The sequence below is a fragment of the Pipra filicauda genome, unplaced genomic scaffold (genome assembly GCF_003945595.2).
Source record: "Pipra filicauda isolate LSUMZ 115617 unplaced genomic scaffold, ASM394559v2 scaffold334_size1588553_pilon, whole genome shotgun sequence".
Classification (NCBI taxonomy): domain Eukaryota; kingdom Metazoa; phylum Chordata; class Aves; order Passeriformes; family Pipridae; genus Pipra; species Pipra filicauda.
In genome coordinates, this window is record NW_024104459.1 from 922,256 (window position 1) to 934,670 (window position 12,415).

The window sequence follows — 12,415 nt, forward strand, 5'->3', positions numbered from 1 at the left end:
TAGACAGAGTAATGTGTCTGCCTCTGCTTGCATTCATGGAATTCGTGGGCAGCAGATAAATCAGTGTGCAGTTACTGAACACTCACCTCTTCCAGTCTCCACCGGTTTATCAGCCTTAAGTAGGCACCAGGGTGTCCTGTAAATCTTTAACATAGGAATATATATCAACTCTGTTGTGTAAGCAGTCTGTTCACAGTAGTACAAGAAAGCTCATACTGCTATTTTAATCTGATGTTATCTTAGCATGTCTGATATAACTTTAAAAGATGTTGTGCTGCAAAATGTATCAGAGAGTCCTGGAATAATCTCCATGAAGGACTGAGTATATTTTTACTTCCAGTTTTATTTTGATATCAAATACTCTGATGTTGGATATTGAACATATGCAGAGCGGACGGAAAATCTAACTGAAACTGTTCATGTCAGTTTGGAAAATGGCTCTCAACTGCCAGTCCACTTCCTTACACTGTAATATGGGCTGTGATATCTCTCTTTCTGTGAAATCAGTGAAAACTTTAGTTTTCAGTAAAAACCCCATAGTTTTATTACTATCCTCTTGTGTTTTCTCCCAGAATGACTCCCATATGCAAATGATCCATACTAATGGATTCTTCTAGTCAAACCTTCTCTGCTCAAAGGATCTTTCTTTTTAGGAGGCTGGTAGAAAGAGGTATACAAATTTTATATATATAGAGATATAATATATACATATAAATATATATTATATTTTTATATGTAAAATATTCTGTGGGAAAAAACCCAACTAATAGCTCACAATTCACTCTTAACAGTCCAAATCATGTAATAGAAGCAGCAAAGTATTCAGGCTGTAGGACTAGATGACTGCTGTAGATCCTTTACAACTGAACTATCTACCCTATCTTACCCTAGCTTAGCCTAGGCTAGCCTAGCTTATCCTATCTTTCACTTGCCTGTACCAAATACACACATAAAGGCAGAATGAAATGATCTGCATATATAATATTGTGGGATGCATGTTCCCAACAGTAAAATTGTTAGCATTTAGACCATGTGGTGATAGGAAATGAAAACTGGTTCTGTTTCTGGGCTTTTGAAAGGAAAATAAAACTGCAATCTGTTCTGCCTTGCTAATATAGAGTTTGCATTTTGAGATGTGTGATAATATGGTCCATTTTGTTTCATTACAGGCAATTTTATTACTTTTCTCTACTTCACTTTGCATATGTGAGGGAGCAGACATCAATCCTACCTTCCAAGGAAGAATGCTATATAAAATGTAGAGCTGTTCAGATTGACAAACTGAAAAAGAAACATTTTCAGAGTGAAGCTGTTCTCCCACTCGGATTCAGTACGAGGCTGCTCTGTGAAGAAAATTATCAGAGTTTCAGAGGTCTAATCAGATTAACAATTTCCCTTGGCACAAGGAATGCACACACGTATGAGAGCTGGCAATGTATTTGTAAATTAGCCTGCTGATTTCAAACTGTAAGATGACAGAAATTGTATCCAAAAGCAGCACTCAGCAAGTGAGCTTGTAGAGACTTAGAAATATCTTCTGATATCTGGATATGTATATTCCCAGGAGACCATAAGAAACTGGTCAAGGTAATGTGTATATTAAACATCCCTCCTCTATTTCAATGGTCTTTACAGGCTCAGGCTCCTCTCTTGTTTCCTTTTATGTATCCTACCATAATGACATTGCCAGAAAGCACTTTACTACAAGCTATTTAAGTGCCTTTTTGTTAGAGATGTCACACTGAACTGGAGAAAATCCTCCTTGCAATTCTGTTTCATGGATTTGCCCACAGGTATCAGTTGAGTGCCACTGCATAACTTCCTTTCCTTGTCCTAGGGAACTCACCATAGAAAACTGAGAAAAAAATTATTTTGCAGTGGATGGGCTAAGGCAAACAGGAAAGGGGAAGACATATTCTTCCCTTCAAGTAGGCCCTTAATCTCCAGCTAAAGAGATATCAAGACAGAAGTTAACAAAACAACCTCTATGCCAGCACACCAGTACCATGTCCTGGAATTACTTTCCAGTTGGCAGGAGCTTGTTATTAGCCAAGCATTGCTGTGAACAGGAGAAATCAGAGGAGAGGTGGAGGTGCTAATGGTGATTCTGAGTATCATAATCATAGCACTCATATACTACTTCCAAAGGAGGGTCCAGTAAAGTACTGGAAGTACAGAAACAACAGTTCTCTTTACTTGGAGCTGCTCTCTAAACAGATGCCAGTCTGTGGGCAGGACAAGTTTGACTATAACAGGACTGCTGCAGCTGAAGATTTGCTCATATGCCCATCAGAGACAACGGTGATGCTCTGGAGGAGCATGGACATGAGTTCTGAAAAAGGTCATGAAAAAGGCTGAAGGACATTCTGAATACAGTTTTCCTGCCAATTCCACTCTGAGTTTATTACATTGATAAAGATCATTCAAACCAAATCAGTTCCTTAGGCCATCAGAGTAAAAATCACAAAACACTCTGAACATATCAGAACATCTTGACCCACTGAATTTTCATACAAGTGCTTTCTGCACAGGTTACAAGAAGCAGACATACCTTGATGATAACCTGAGAGAAAGTAATCAAGCTTCAAGATCTCCAGAACATATCTTACTGTCCCCAGGGTATCACAGGGAGCAAGAGGGCATTGCTTGTGCAAATCACATACTTGAAAGTCAGATTTCTCAACCGTAACTAGCAAGTATCTTTTCCATGGATACAGGAGAGCGAAAATATTTTAAAATTACAGCATACAAATGAGGATGCTCAGCTTAAAAAGAAACAAAAGAGTAAAATGCTATTTTACATAGATGTGCTTTGAACACATCAGCAGTGACTTCCCAGATTTAGAAAAACCCTGACTAAAATAGCTAAATAGTAGCTAAAATCAGCTTTTTCCTCTGAGCAGACACCAAAATCTGTCCATCTGGTCCAAAATACTTTACTGCACATCATCAATGTACACAGGTTGCCAGGAGCTCAAAATAATCCCCTCAAACCTTTTCTACTACACATGCTATAATATGGTTTGCTTAATAGGCCTTCAGCAAGAGTCTCATTTCAGGCTTCTTGACACTGAAGAGCCCTTGCCAATAGCTGCAAACTACTGCAGTCTTCCAAAATTATCAAAATTCCCACAGGTTCTGCCTGAGACATGGAGATATGAATGATAGCCTATTGTTACCCCAGTGACAGTACACGCTCCCCTTAGAAAACGTGTTTCCTTACTTTAACATGAAGACCACCTTTATGGGTGAGCTGAAAAGATTACTGAAATTTAGAACACCATTATAATTTGTGTGTAGGTAAAGTCGATGACTCACCTAGTTATTTTCCCTCCAAATTACTACCCCTCTTAAAGGCAAATGTTTGATAGTCAATTAGCACCTCAGTTTCAAGCTATAAGTTTCTTTTCCAGAAGGGATTCTCCTTTTCCAGGTCATCACAAAACCTGGGGGTTGTGAGTGCTCAATCTGTCTGAAAAGTCATACCTTTTCCCCCAAGGTAGCACTATGTTTACATTCTTAAAAGGTAAGGGGTTGGAATAAGGAAAAAGGTGGATGATTGCTGTCACCACTGATTGAATGGCACTATAATTTAGTTTCTATACTCTTTTATGATAAACTTAAGAAAAACATTAATTCCTATAGACTGCAAATTAATTAGGATTTTTCGTATTTATGCAGACATTTTGAATGTTATCAGAGTATATGGATCAATAAATCAGTATAATATCATTCAATTTTGTATTTAACTTACCTAAATTTGTCAGGAAAAGAGCAACCTTTTCATACAGCTGTAATAAAGAAGAAACAACCTCTTAGTTACATGACCATCTCAAAAATATTGAACTGCCTTCTCGGTAGAGCAATTGCTCTTGCATGCTAAATCTAACATTCAGGTGATTTCTTGGATGTTCTGACAATTACAATAAAACTATTGTTTTAAAAAAAATCATTACATAGTAATAATAAAATAATGATATAATTAAACATGGAAAAGTATTGTTTTTATAGCTTATGCTCAGCTCTTTTCATCCACAATATATGGAGAAAAAAATGCAGTCACTGTCCCTATTTTACATACTCAGTGAAAAAGGGTGAAACATCTTTTCCAAAACCACAAAGCAGAACAATAGCTTAACCAGGATTTTTGTTTTAGTTACTTGTGGAACATTCATCTCACAAAAAAAGTCGCCCTAGAAAAGCATGCTATGGTATGTTGGGTATTTTGGGTTTTTTCTTTTGTTTGAGACTTTTCTGGTGCTGAAAGGAAAGGCCCTGAAGGGACAAGGTTAGTTCAGAGAAAATCTTTAGTAATCCCCACAGCACATTTCCTACTCTGAGCTCGTAACATTTTTCTAAATCCTAAATGGTACTTTGTCCATTTAGCAGATACCATGCTCTCAAACTTTGTAGGAGATTGGTAACTTCATAAAGCTTACAAAACTAACCTGGAAGGTTTTCACAATCACTATTTGCAAAGGAGTTTTGTGTCTATAACCCAACAACCTCATTATTACTGTAAAGTAATACAAAGATTTCCATTTGCTTTAAATGAAACTGGAGCCTACTGCCACAAATTGCTAAATGTCCTTAAGTCTCACTGATGTCTAGAGGGATACAAACCTTCTCATATTTCAGGTTGAAGTACTTACTTATCCTCAAAGTGCAGATCAGCAATGTTTCTTTTCATTTCCAGTTATCCTTATAAACTCTTGACAAAATTGAATTATGTACAGTTTACAGATCAAACTGCCCGCTTAAGAACTGAAGTCACCCTGAAATCTCTCATCCATATTAATAACCACTTCTTGCTTAGAATAGCTTTTTGCTGCCTTTGGAGTAAATTGTTTTGTTTCAAGTAATGGAAAAGGTAGTTTCTTCTGAGTTTAAAAGCATCTCTTAAGGGCAACTGTAAAAGTGCAAAATGTCTAGGTCATTTATATCCTAATCTCAGCAGAGAGTGTTCTATTTTACAAATGTATGTTGCTCTGCAGAAGTTGGTATCAAAACTGTATTTTGTTGCTATTCCTTCTGGAACAGCAAGACTGTGTTAGAGATTCTGTTAGCAATGTTTGGATCTAATTATCTGCTACTGCATTTTATCACTACTAGTCCCAAGGGTCCTTGTTTAGGATCACATTCTGCTCTATGTTCATATTTTCCATGGGCAATATCACTGGAATTAACAGGTTTTATTAACCTAGGCAAAGGTAGTGATTGTCTTCAGGTCAAGGCTCCAGAATTATCTGGGAGACATTATGCTTGAAGGTCATTTTGTTTTGTCATGAAGGATTTGTCAGAGTATGTACCTAGTGCTCAGAGCATCTGGTCTTGAATTTACTGTGGTCTAGACATTTCTCCCCCGATGCTTTGAGAGGCTGTCAAATTGTATCAGAATCACTGGTAGTTTTCAAGGCTTCCCAGCAGGGAATTCTCTACTGCTGTACACATATTGGTCTGTTCTGGTTTTATTACTGTATCTTTGCTTGCTCTTCTGGTACTTTTCATAGAATCATAGAATAATAGAATATGATGAGTTGGAAGGGACTCACAAGGATCATCGAGTCCAACTCCTGGCCCTGTGCAGGACACCCCAAGAATCACATGTGCCTGAAAGCATTGTCCAAATGCTTGAGTCAGAGTTCATGGAGGATTCAACTACCTTAATTACTTCTGGGGATTTTTTTCTTTCCAGAAAAAAATCCACCAGTTCCCCTCAATAAACTACATTAATCCATCATGGGAAGTGGGGGGATTATATGTTCCTAAATCCTTCTTTTGAAAAGCTCCTGCAGCTTCATATTTTGTGGACCTTTTGTTTTCATGAGCTATATACAGATCTATGGCTGTGGTCTCTGTTGAATGGTAATGAGTCTAAGGCTTAAGAAATACATCTTTGCAGTGCTCCACTTATTTGATGTATTTTAGGAAAAAAAGTTTCTCAAAAGGCACCTTCAAGCAATCTTACATTATTTTAAAAAATTCTCTAAGCTGTAAAACTCTTTGAGAACAAAATCATTTTGTTTGTGCAATGTTTCTTTGTTGCTGCTTCACTGCATATACAATGACATAGTGAGAGCTTGGAAATGGATGTTGTACTGGCATAGATATATATAGTTTTCTTTTTATTTCTCCTATACATATTGTGTGCTTTAAGTGGAGTAAAGAAAACCCCCAAAATCTGCAGACAACAAACAATAAATGAAAAATAACATAAAAGAGCTCTCAGTACAAATTCAGACAGAAAAACATCTTCTTCCTCTTCTTCCTGTCCTTTCTCAGCCTATAGTCCCACCTAAGGGAAAACACAGAAAAGTCAACAGTTCTAGATAGACTCTCTTAGTCACTAATCCAGTCTTGTCTATGCCAAAGGGTGAAGTAAAATCCTGCAACAAAGACTCTTGGAATTTCCAGCCACAGAAACAAGGGGCTGTTAAGATTAATTTTTAGATGATGGAAATGCTTGGGTATTGCACAGGAAAGAAAGTAGTCTCCAAGCCTGCACTTGGAAATAAGCAGGCCTGAAATAACATCTCACACTCTCTAGGAAATCAGTTAGCACATCTTCTGGAGTAAAGCCTAACATGGTTTTTGCACAAGATGCTAGCTACGGGTTGCTAGAGGTACCCCATCTTGGCTCTAATACCTGAGTGGTTTATACGTTGATGTCTCCTTCCCCTTAAAATGCATTCCTATAATGTCAGTTGGCAAAAACCTGACAGTGAAAGGCCATACACCTCTTGCCAAGGGCAATGAATAGAAGACACACAGAGCAATATACAGGAGTATCAGCATCTCAATGCAAGGATGAAACTCATTCCCCATCTGATATCTGCTATACTGTCTTACTGGGATGTAGAAATTCCATCTTTCTCTCTATCCCAAGTCTGGTTCCAAATCAGTTCACAACAATAACCTGACTTCAGCCAGTCCCAGTTCACTGCACTCAGACAGCACCAGTCTCTGGTGTACCCTGGCAAAGGCCATAGATGGCTCTAGAACAAGTCACATCTGCTCAAGCCTTGCAAAATTTTCAGCCCAAGAGAGTCATCGGGCATAGGGACATTGTGTCTGTATATGCATATCCTCAGTGGTAAACTATCAGAAAAACTGAAACTGGAATTACTGAAAATAGCGTAAATAAGAATTTAGCTTGGCCACTGTATTTAAAAAATAACATCAAAACACAATTAGAAACAAAAATATTAGAGAAATAGACTGAAAGCTGCAAATGTATAAAAGGGAAAAAAAAAAGAGGCAGAGGATAAAAGAGGGGTATGTCTCCCTAAAATATTTTTTAGAACATTCAAACACACTTTACATAATGTTTTGGGTTTGGAATTGTACTTTACATTAATAGTGACTGATATCCATAAATAATAATTCCATGTCTGTCATAGCAAGACACTCCATTCCTGCTGAAAAAAGGAACTGAAAGCATTTGGTGGTCTTCAGATGAAGATATCTACTGCTCTGATGGTATGGGCATAATTTCAGATATGTTAATTTTACTCACCACATTCAGTAGCATGATGATGCAAAAGTTGATGCACACTGCAGTCCCTGTAGTTGCAACCTGAGAGTTATTCCTGATTAAAGCCCACTTAAAGGCAGCAAAAGTGCTGACAGTCACAACACGATAAATAACGATGCCAAAAACAGCAGCAATCACCACACAGATCTAAAGGAAGAAAAAATCAGAGAGAAGAACCTGAAAACCTCCAGTAGAACAGGAGTTAGTTTCTCTCTGAAACTCTGCAAACTAATATAATAAATGAAATACTTTAAAAATCCATCCCATTTGATTCCAGAGAAAGGTTTCAACATGATGATTATTCTTATTGTGAAGTTCTTTTTATTTTGCATAATGAAAAATATTTTGAAATAATATTAAAAAAATTTTTAGTTTTAAACATTTTCTTGAAGATGTTTCTCTTCCTTAGCATTAATGTGGGAAACAGTGTTGTCAGCTCTGGGAGTTAGAAATTTTCCTTATGTGCACATGATGTGCAAAGGCTAGTATCAAGCTGATGTCCCAGTTTGATGATATCATTTGGGATGGATTTGTGCTTTGATAGACTTCACACTTACAGGAAAAAATATCTCCATTTGTAAGCACTGCCTCAACAACAACCCTGCCAAGCTACCCTCTCTGTTTCTTCCTACAGTTCTAGACAGTTTCTATCCAGAGAAGGTATCAAGTTCAACCGCCCTTGTAATTTCTTTTCTGATGACACATTCAGCAAATCAGTGAAGCAATTACAATGAGAAAGCCATGAAGCTGAGCCAGCCTGCTAAATTTCTTGATGTTCCTTATGCAACAGTTGAGCACTAAATGACAACTGTTTTCCATTCTAACCAATTTATGTCACAGTTTAGCAAGCCACCTAAAGGACAAACTGTTGGGCATTACATGGGTGACTCCTCTCACAGACACTTTGACACAGGGCCCATTAGCCACCTTATTAGACAAGGAGAAAGAGTTTTCTCAGTAGAACACTGAAAATTATTTGCTTAAGTGGTGCATTGCGAGGTTGTGCATAGGCAAGTTAAACCGATCAAAATTGAAGTATATCTGAGCTAATTAAATGGGCAAAATTACTTGGAAAACACTGAATGCTAATCAAGCTACTTTCATATTTTCACATTCATTACAAAATTGACTGACATAATCTCAATGCAGAAGTAAAAGGGAAGTGTGCGTGAATGTGATGGATTGTCTCTTGATTCCCTGCATAGTATTGAGGAGAGGAAGGACCACTTTCCTTTTCCTTACCAGGGAACAAGTAGCCTGGTTCAAGCTGTATTAGTAACTGCACCGTGAGAATCAATGCTGAGAAATTTTGACAACTCCTCTGACTTGAAGTTTTGGTAAGTGTATAGCTCCTGTGCTTACAGGGGTAATTTTAAAGGAATATATTTATCTAAATACTCAAAAATGCAGTTTTTCTAACTCGCTGGAATCCCATGCTTTGCCAACAATAATAAGTGTCTTCAGTGAAAATAATTTTTGCTGTTTTAAGGGCTGTTATGGGGACAATAATTTGTGGTGCATGCAGTTCAGAGCAAGGCTACTCTCTCTGGCACTTTGAGCAAGATCTATAACTAGGCTAAGAAGATTAATGATCGAGTTTGCAAATGGTAGGGAGTAAAATGCTGACCCCCTTCAAGGAAAAAAACATCAGGAAAATATGGAAAATATCACAAGTGTAGTATTAATTCTGAACAGAGACTGCATACATGTGTCTTCAAGGGCTGAGCCAGTGTCCATCCGTACCATCTGCCATACCAGAGCACAGTTCATCTCAATAATGCATTTGCCTTTCTTGACCAAGATTGCTAAGGACAATTTTGAAGTCCTCAGTTTCTTTCAAGTCCTCTGCCCTTTTGCTGGGCTAGCTCACCTACCTGGCTTTCCACAGCTCCTGAGAATGTACACATTTATCATTTCCCAGCCTCCTGGAAAAGCCCTGGTAAATTCCATGGCAGTCTGAGTTGATGCTAGCTGTATTTTCAAGACCAGCACCACCACAACTGTTTTCATGTGAATAACTGCCCATAATGGCTTCACTGGTTAGAGGACGGGGGCATTTCAGCAGAAATGCATGCAGCTCTCTGTTAGGAGAAATTTTGCTGCTGCATTTAGTTTTGCACTTTGTAAAGGGGAGAAATGCCACATTTTAGTCAAGGAACATTGGTTTCTCCATTTCAATTGCACTAGGAATATGAACCCTCTTTCCTTATCTCCTCAATACACTGAAAAACTAGGACATAGTAACATCATTAGACACTCTAGGCATCTTACGTTCTCTGTGAAGTTTACAAAGAACAACTGCCTCTTCTATGGCATCTTTCCCCATCACTCTGCACTGTCCACACAGGAAAGACAACCAGTGAGCTAATTCAGTCAGCTGAAGATGGTGCCTAAATGTGAGAGAAACACTATTCTGGCATGTATGTCATTACATATAATCTTACAGGTACAGCCTTGAAGGAAGGACTTAACTATCTGTGAGACTTAGTGAAGAGTGAACTAGTGTAGGACTTTACAGAAACTTGGGTGATTTGCTATGTAGATTTTCAAGCTGCAGTAAACATGCTAGAGCTTATTTCACTTTATAGCAGTCATATCCAATATTTAGATACTCTATCATCAGAGATAATGCTATTTTGCATTTTTTTCAACTGGTAAATAAATAACAGTTCTCAAACCATAAAAAATATTCCAGATGCAGAAACGATGAGTCTGCTGCATTTATCTGCAAACGCTTGATAAGGCTCTGGCTTCCCAGATATGGGGTTCATTCGTTCTTTCTTGGAGTATTTGGCTTCAAACTGTGGACGTATCTCCTCCTAAGGAACAGACAGACAATGTTCATATACAGCACAGCTAGAAAAACTCTATAGGAAACTTCAGATCTTTTATCAGGTCACTGTTATTGGGAATTAAATCTTTGAATTCACATCTGGCCCAGCTACTATAAAAGATGAGCTGGAAAATCAGGTCTCCTTTCTGCGAATTGGAATAAATCACTGTACCCATAAAAGTATGTATTGAAAGTATTTGTTAAAATCCCCAGTTAGCTACTCCTCTAAACAATGCTCTTTCAAACTACGTGCCTGCAAGACAAATCTTTTTAAGGTTGATATCACAGAATTTTTCCATCTGACATTATCCTACTAATTCTGGGATTTTTCAACAAAGCAAAAAGAAAAAAAAAAAACTAACCTCATTTTTCCAAACCAAATTGCTGGTTTTTTAGGTATTTGGTTACCTTCCCAATATCAGCAAAATCTTCTCATCATTTGAAAAAGGATCCATGCCATCTAATGCTGCTCAAATGTTTCCTAACTCGGACAATATTATTATCAGGAACAACTTTCAGCAACAGAAATGCCAAATCTTTCTTTGCCATTTAAACCCCTCTTCTGAAATGAAACTTGAGGATTACCTGGGGAGAGACTTGGTTACATCTGTTTACAGCATTTGTCAGAAGACAGGGTTCACTCTTAGTGCAGGTAATACCTCACAGTTTTCAGCTGCAGTAAGGCTACCCTAACACGCAGAGGTTCACCAACAGCCACGTGTCCTGTGCCACTTTACCCAATTGTGACATCCAGGACACTGTCACATATGAGAGAAAGAACCAGGCTATGAGGATGGGCTCTCACAACTGCTGGCAGACGTTAGATCAATGTTTATAGTGCTCTGCTGTATACTGAAGAACTGGCCCATGGTACAGTTGACTACAAGGGAGCAGACAAAAATCCACTTACAAATTTCAGTCACTTCCAACTCTTCAACTGCATTTAATTGAACTCTGACTGACTGAAGTTGTAAATGCCCAGACCTAAAATGACTGCATTGAAACGGGTGAATGTTAACTGCTCACACGTATCTTTAGAATGTGAATAAAAGTGAGATATCCTAAAAGCCTACATCCTTTTTATAAAATTCCCCTGGAAAGGGCAAAACCAAAGACAGTCCTGTCTCATTTTCCTTCTCCCAAGTTTTGAAGACACTTTCTCAGCACAGTTAATTTCCAGATTCACACAGCAATCTGTTACAAACATGTTCATAAGGTTTTACAAAAACAAGTTAAGATTCAGGTATGCCTAACTGCAATGCCTGTGTAACTAATTATGTGCTTGAGGGAACCAGACCTACATAAGCTATACACAAAGGCTAAGCATGTTTCTGTGGAGACAGAGTAACACCTTGTTCTTATTCTATGTTGCTTAAGCTGTTCCTGACATATCAGGGCTGCAGGCAGCTGAGCAGACCATAATCTGGCAAAAAGAACCATGTGAGTAGTATTCCTATGTGCCCAGGGGCATGCAAAAGGACAGAGTGTGACAGTGTTGAAGCAGGGTGCTTGAGAATTGCACCCTGTAGATTGTGCAAGGGCTCTGCCAGCTGGCTCACTGAGTCATAGACAAGAAATCCTTACTTCTCTGCAACTCTCTCTGAGCCAAGGTTTAATTATCTTTTACGGTTTGCACTATAGGGAAGTCCTTATCATATCAACATGTCCTACAATCTCCAGTCAATTCAGATAATGCAACTGCTATTTTTACAGGAATTCTCCACAAAAAAATGAGACTCTGGCATGAACCTTTGTACCTCTTTAATGACACTCAACAGTGCTTGGGGCTGGAAGTAAAAAGTACAGTGTCTGGCTGAGGTTAATGATACAAAGAAAGTGACACTGAAGAGAAAGAAAAAAGTATGCTATTAAGAGCAACAGAAGCTATATTCTGTCTGGGAGTGCCAGGAACTGTGTGCAGTTTGTTTCTTGTGGAATGCCCACCCAAGACTTTCCATGTCTCCCACCTTGCACCTGATTTACAAGAACAGGAAATCCAGATATGTAGGGTTGAAAGAGCCAGAACACGTTCAGTCCATGTCCGGAGA

At 38.3% G+C, this 12,415-nt stretch overlaps 1 protein-coding gene across 4 annotated transcripts in view; it reads right to left on the reverse strand.

Moving 5' to 3' along the window:
• Nucleotides 1-12,415, reverse strand: part of ANO4 (anoctamin 4) — a 166,633-nt gene that overhangs the window by 20,170 nt on the left and 134,048 nt on the right. For all 4 annotated transcript variants that reach the window (XM_027739171.2, XM_027739170.2, XM_027739169.2 and 1 more), the window contains 5 exons: nt 10,213-10,353; nt 7,517-7,681; nt 3,755-3,791; nt 1,232-1,343; nt 87-144 (listed from right to left, as the gene is read on the reverse strand). In XM_027739171.2, coding sequence (XP_027594972.1) covers nt 87-144; nt 1,232-1,343; nt 3,755-3,791; nt 7,517-7,681; nt 10,213-10,353 — 513 coding nt within the window. The remainder of the gene's footprint in view (nt 1-86; nt 145-1,231; nt 1,344-3,754; nt 3,792-7,516; nt 7,682-10,212; nt 10,354-12,415) is intronic.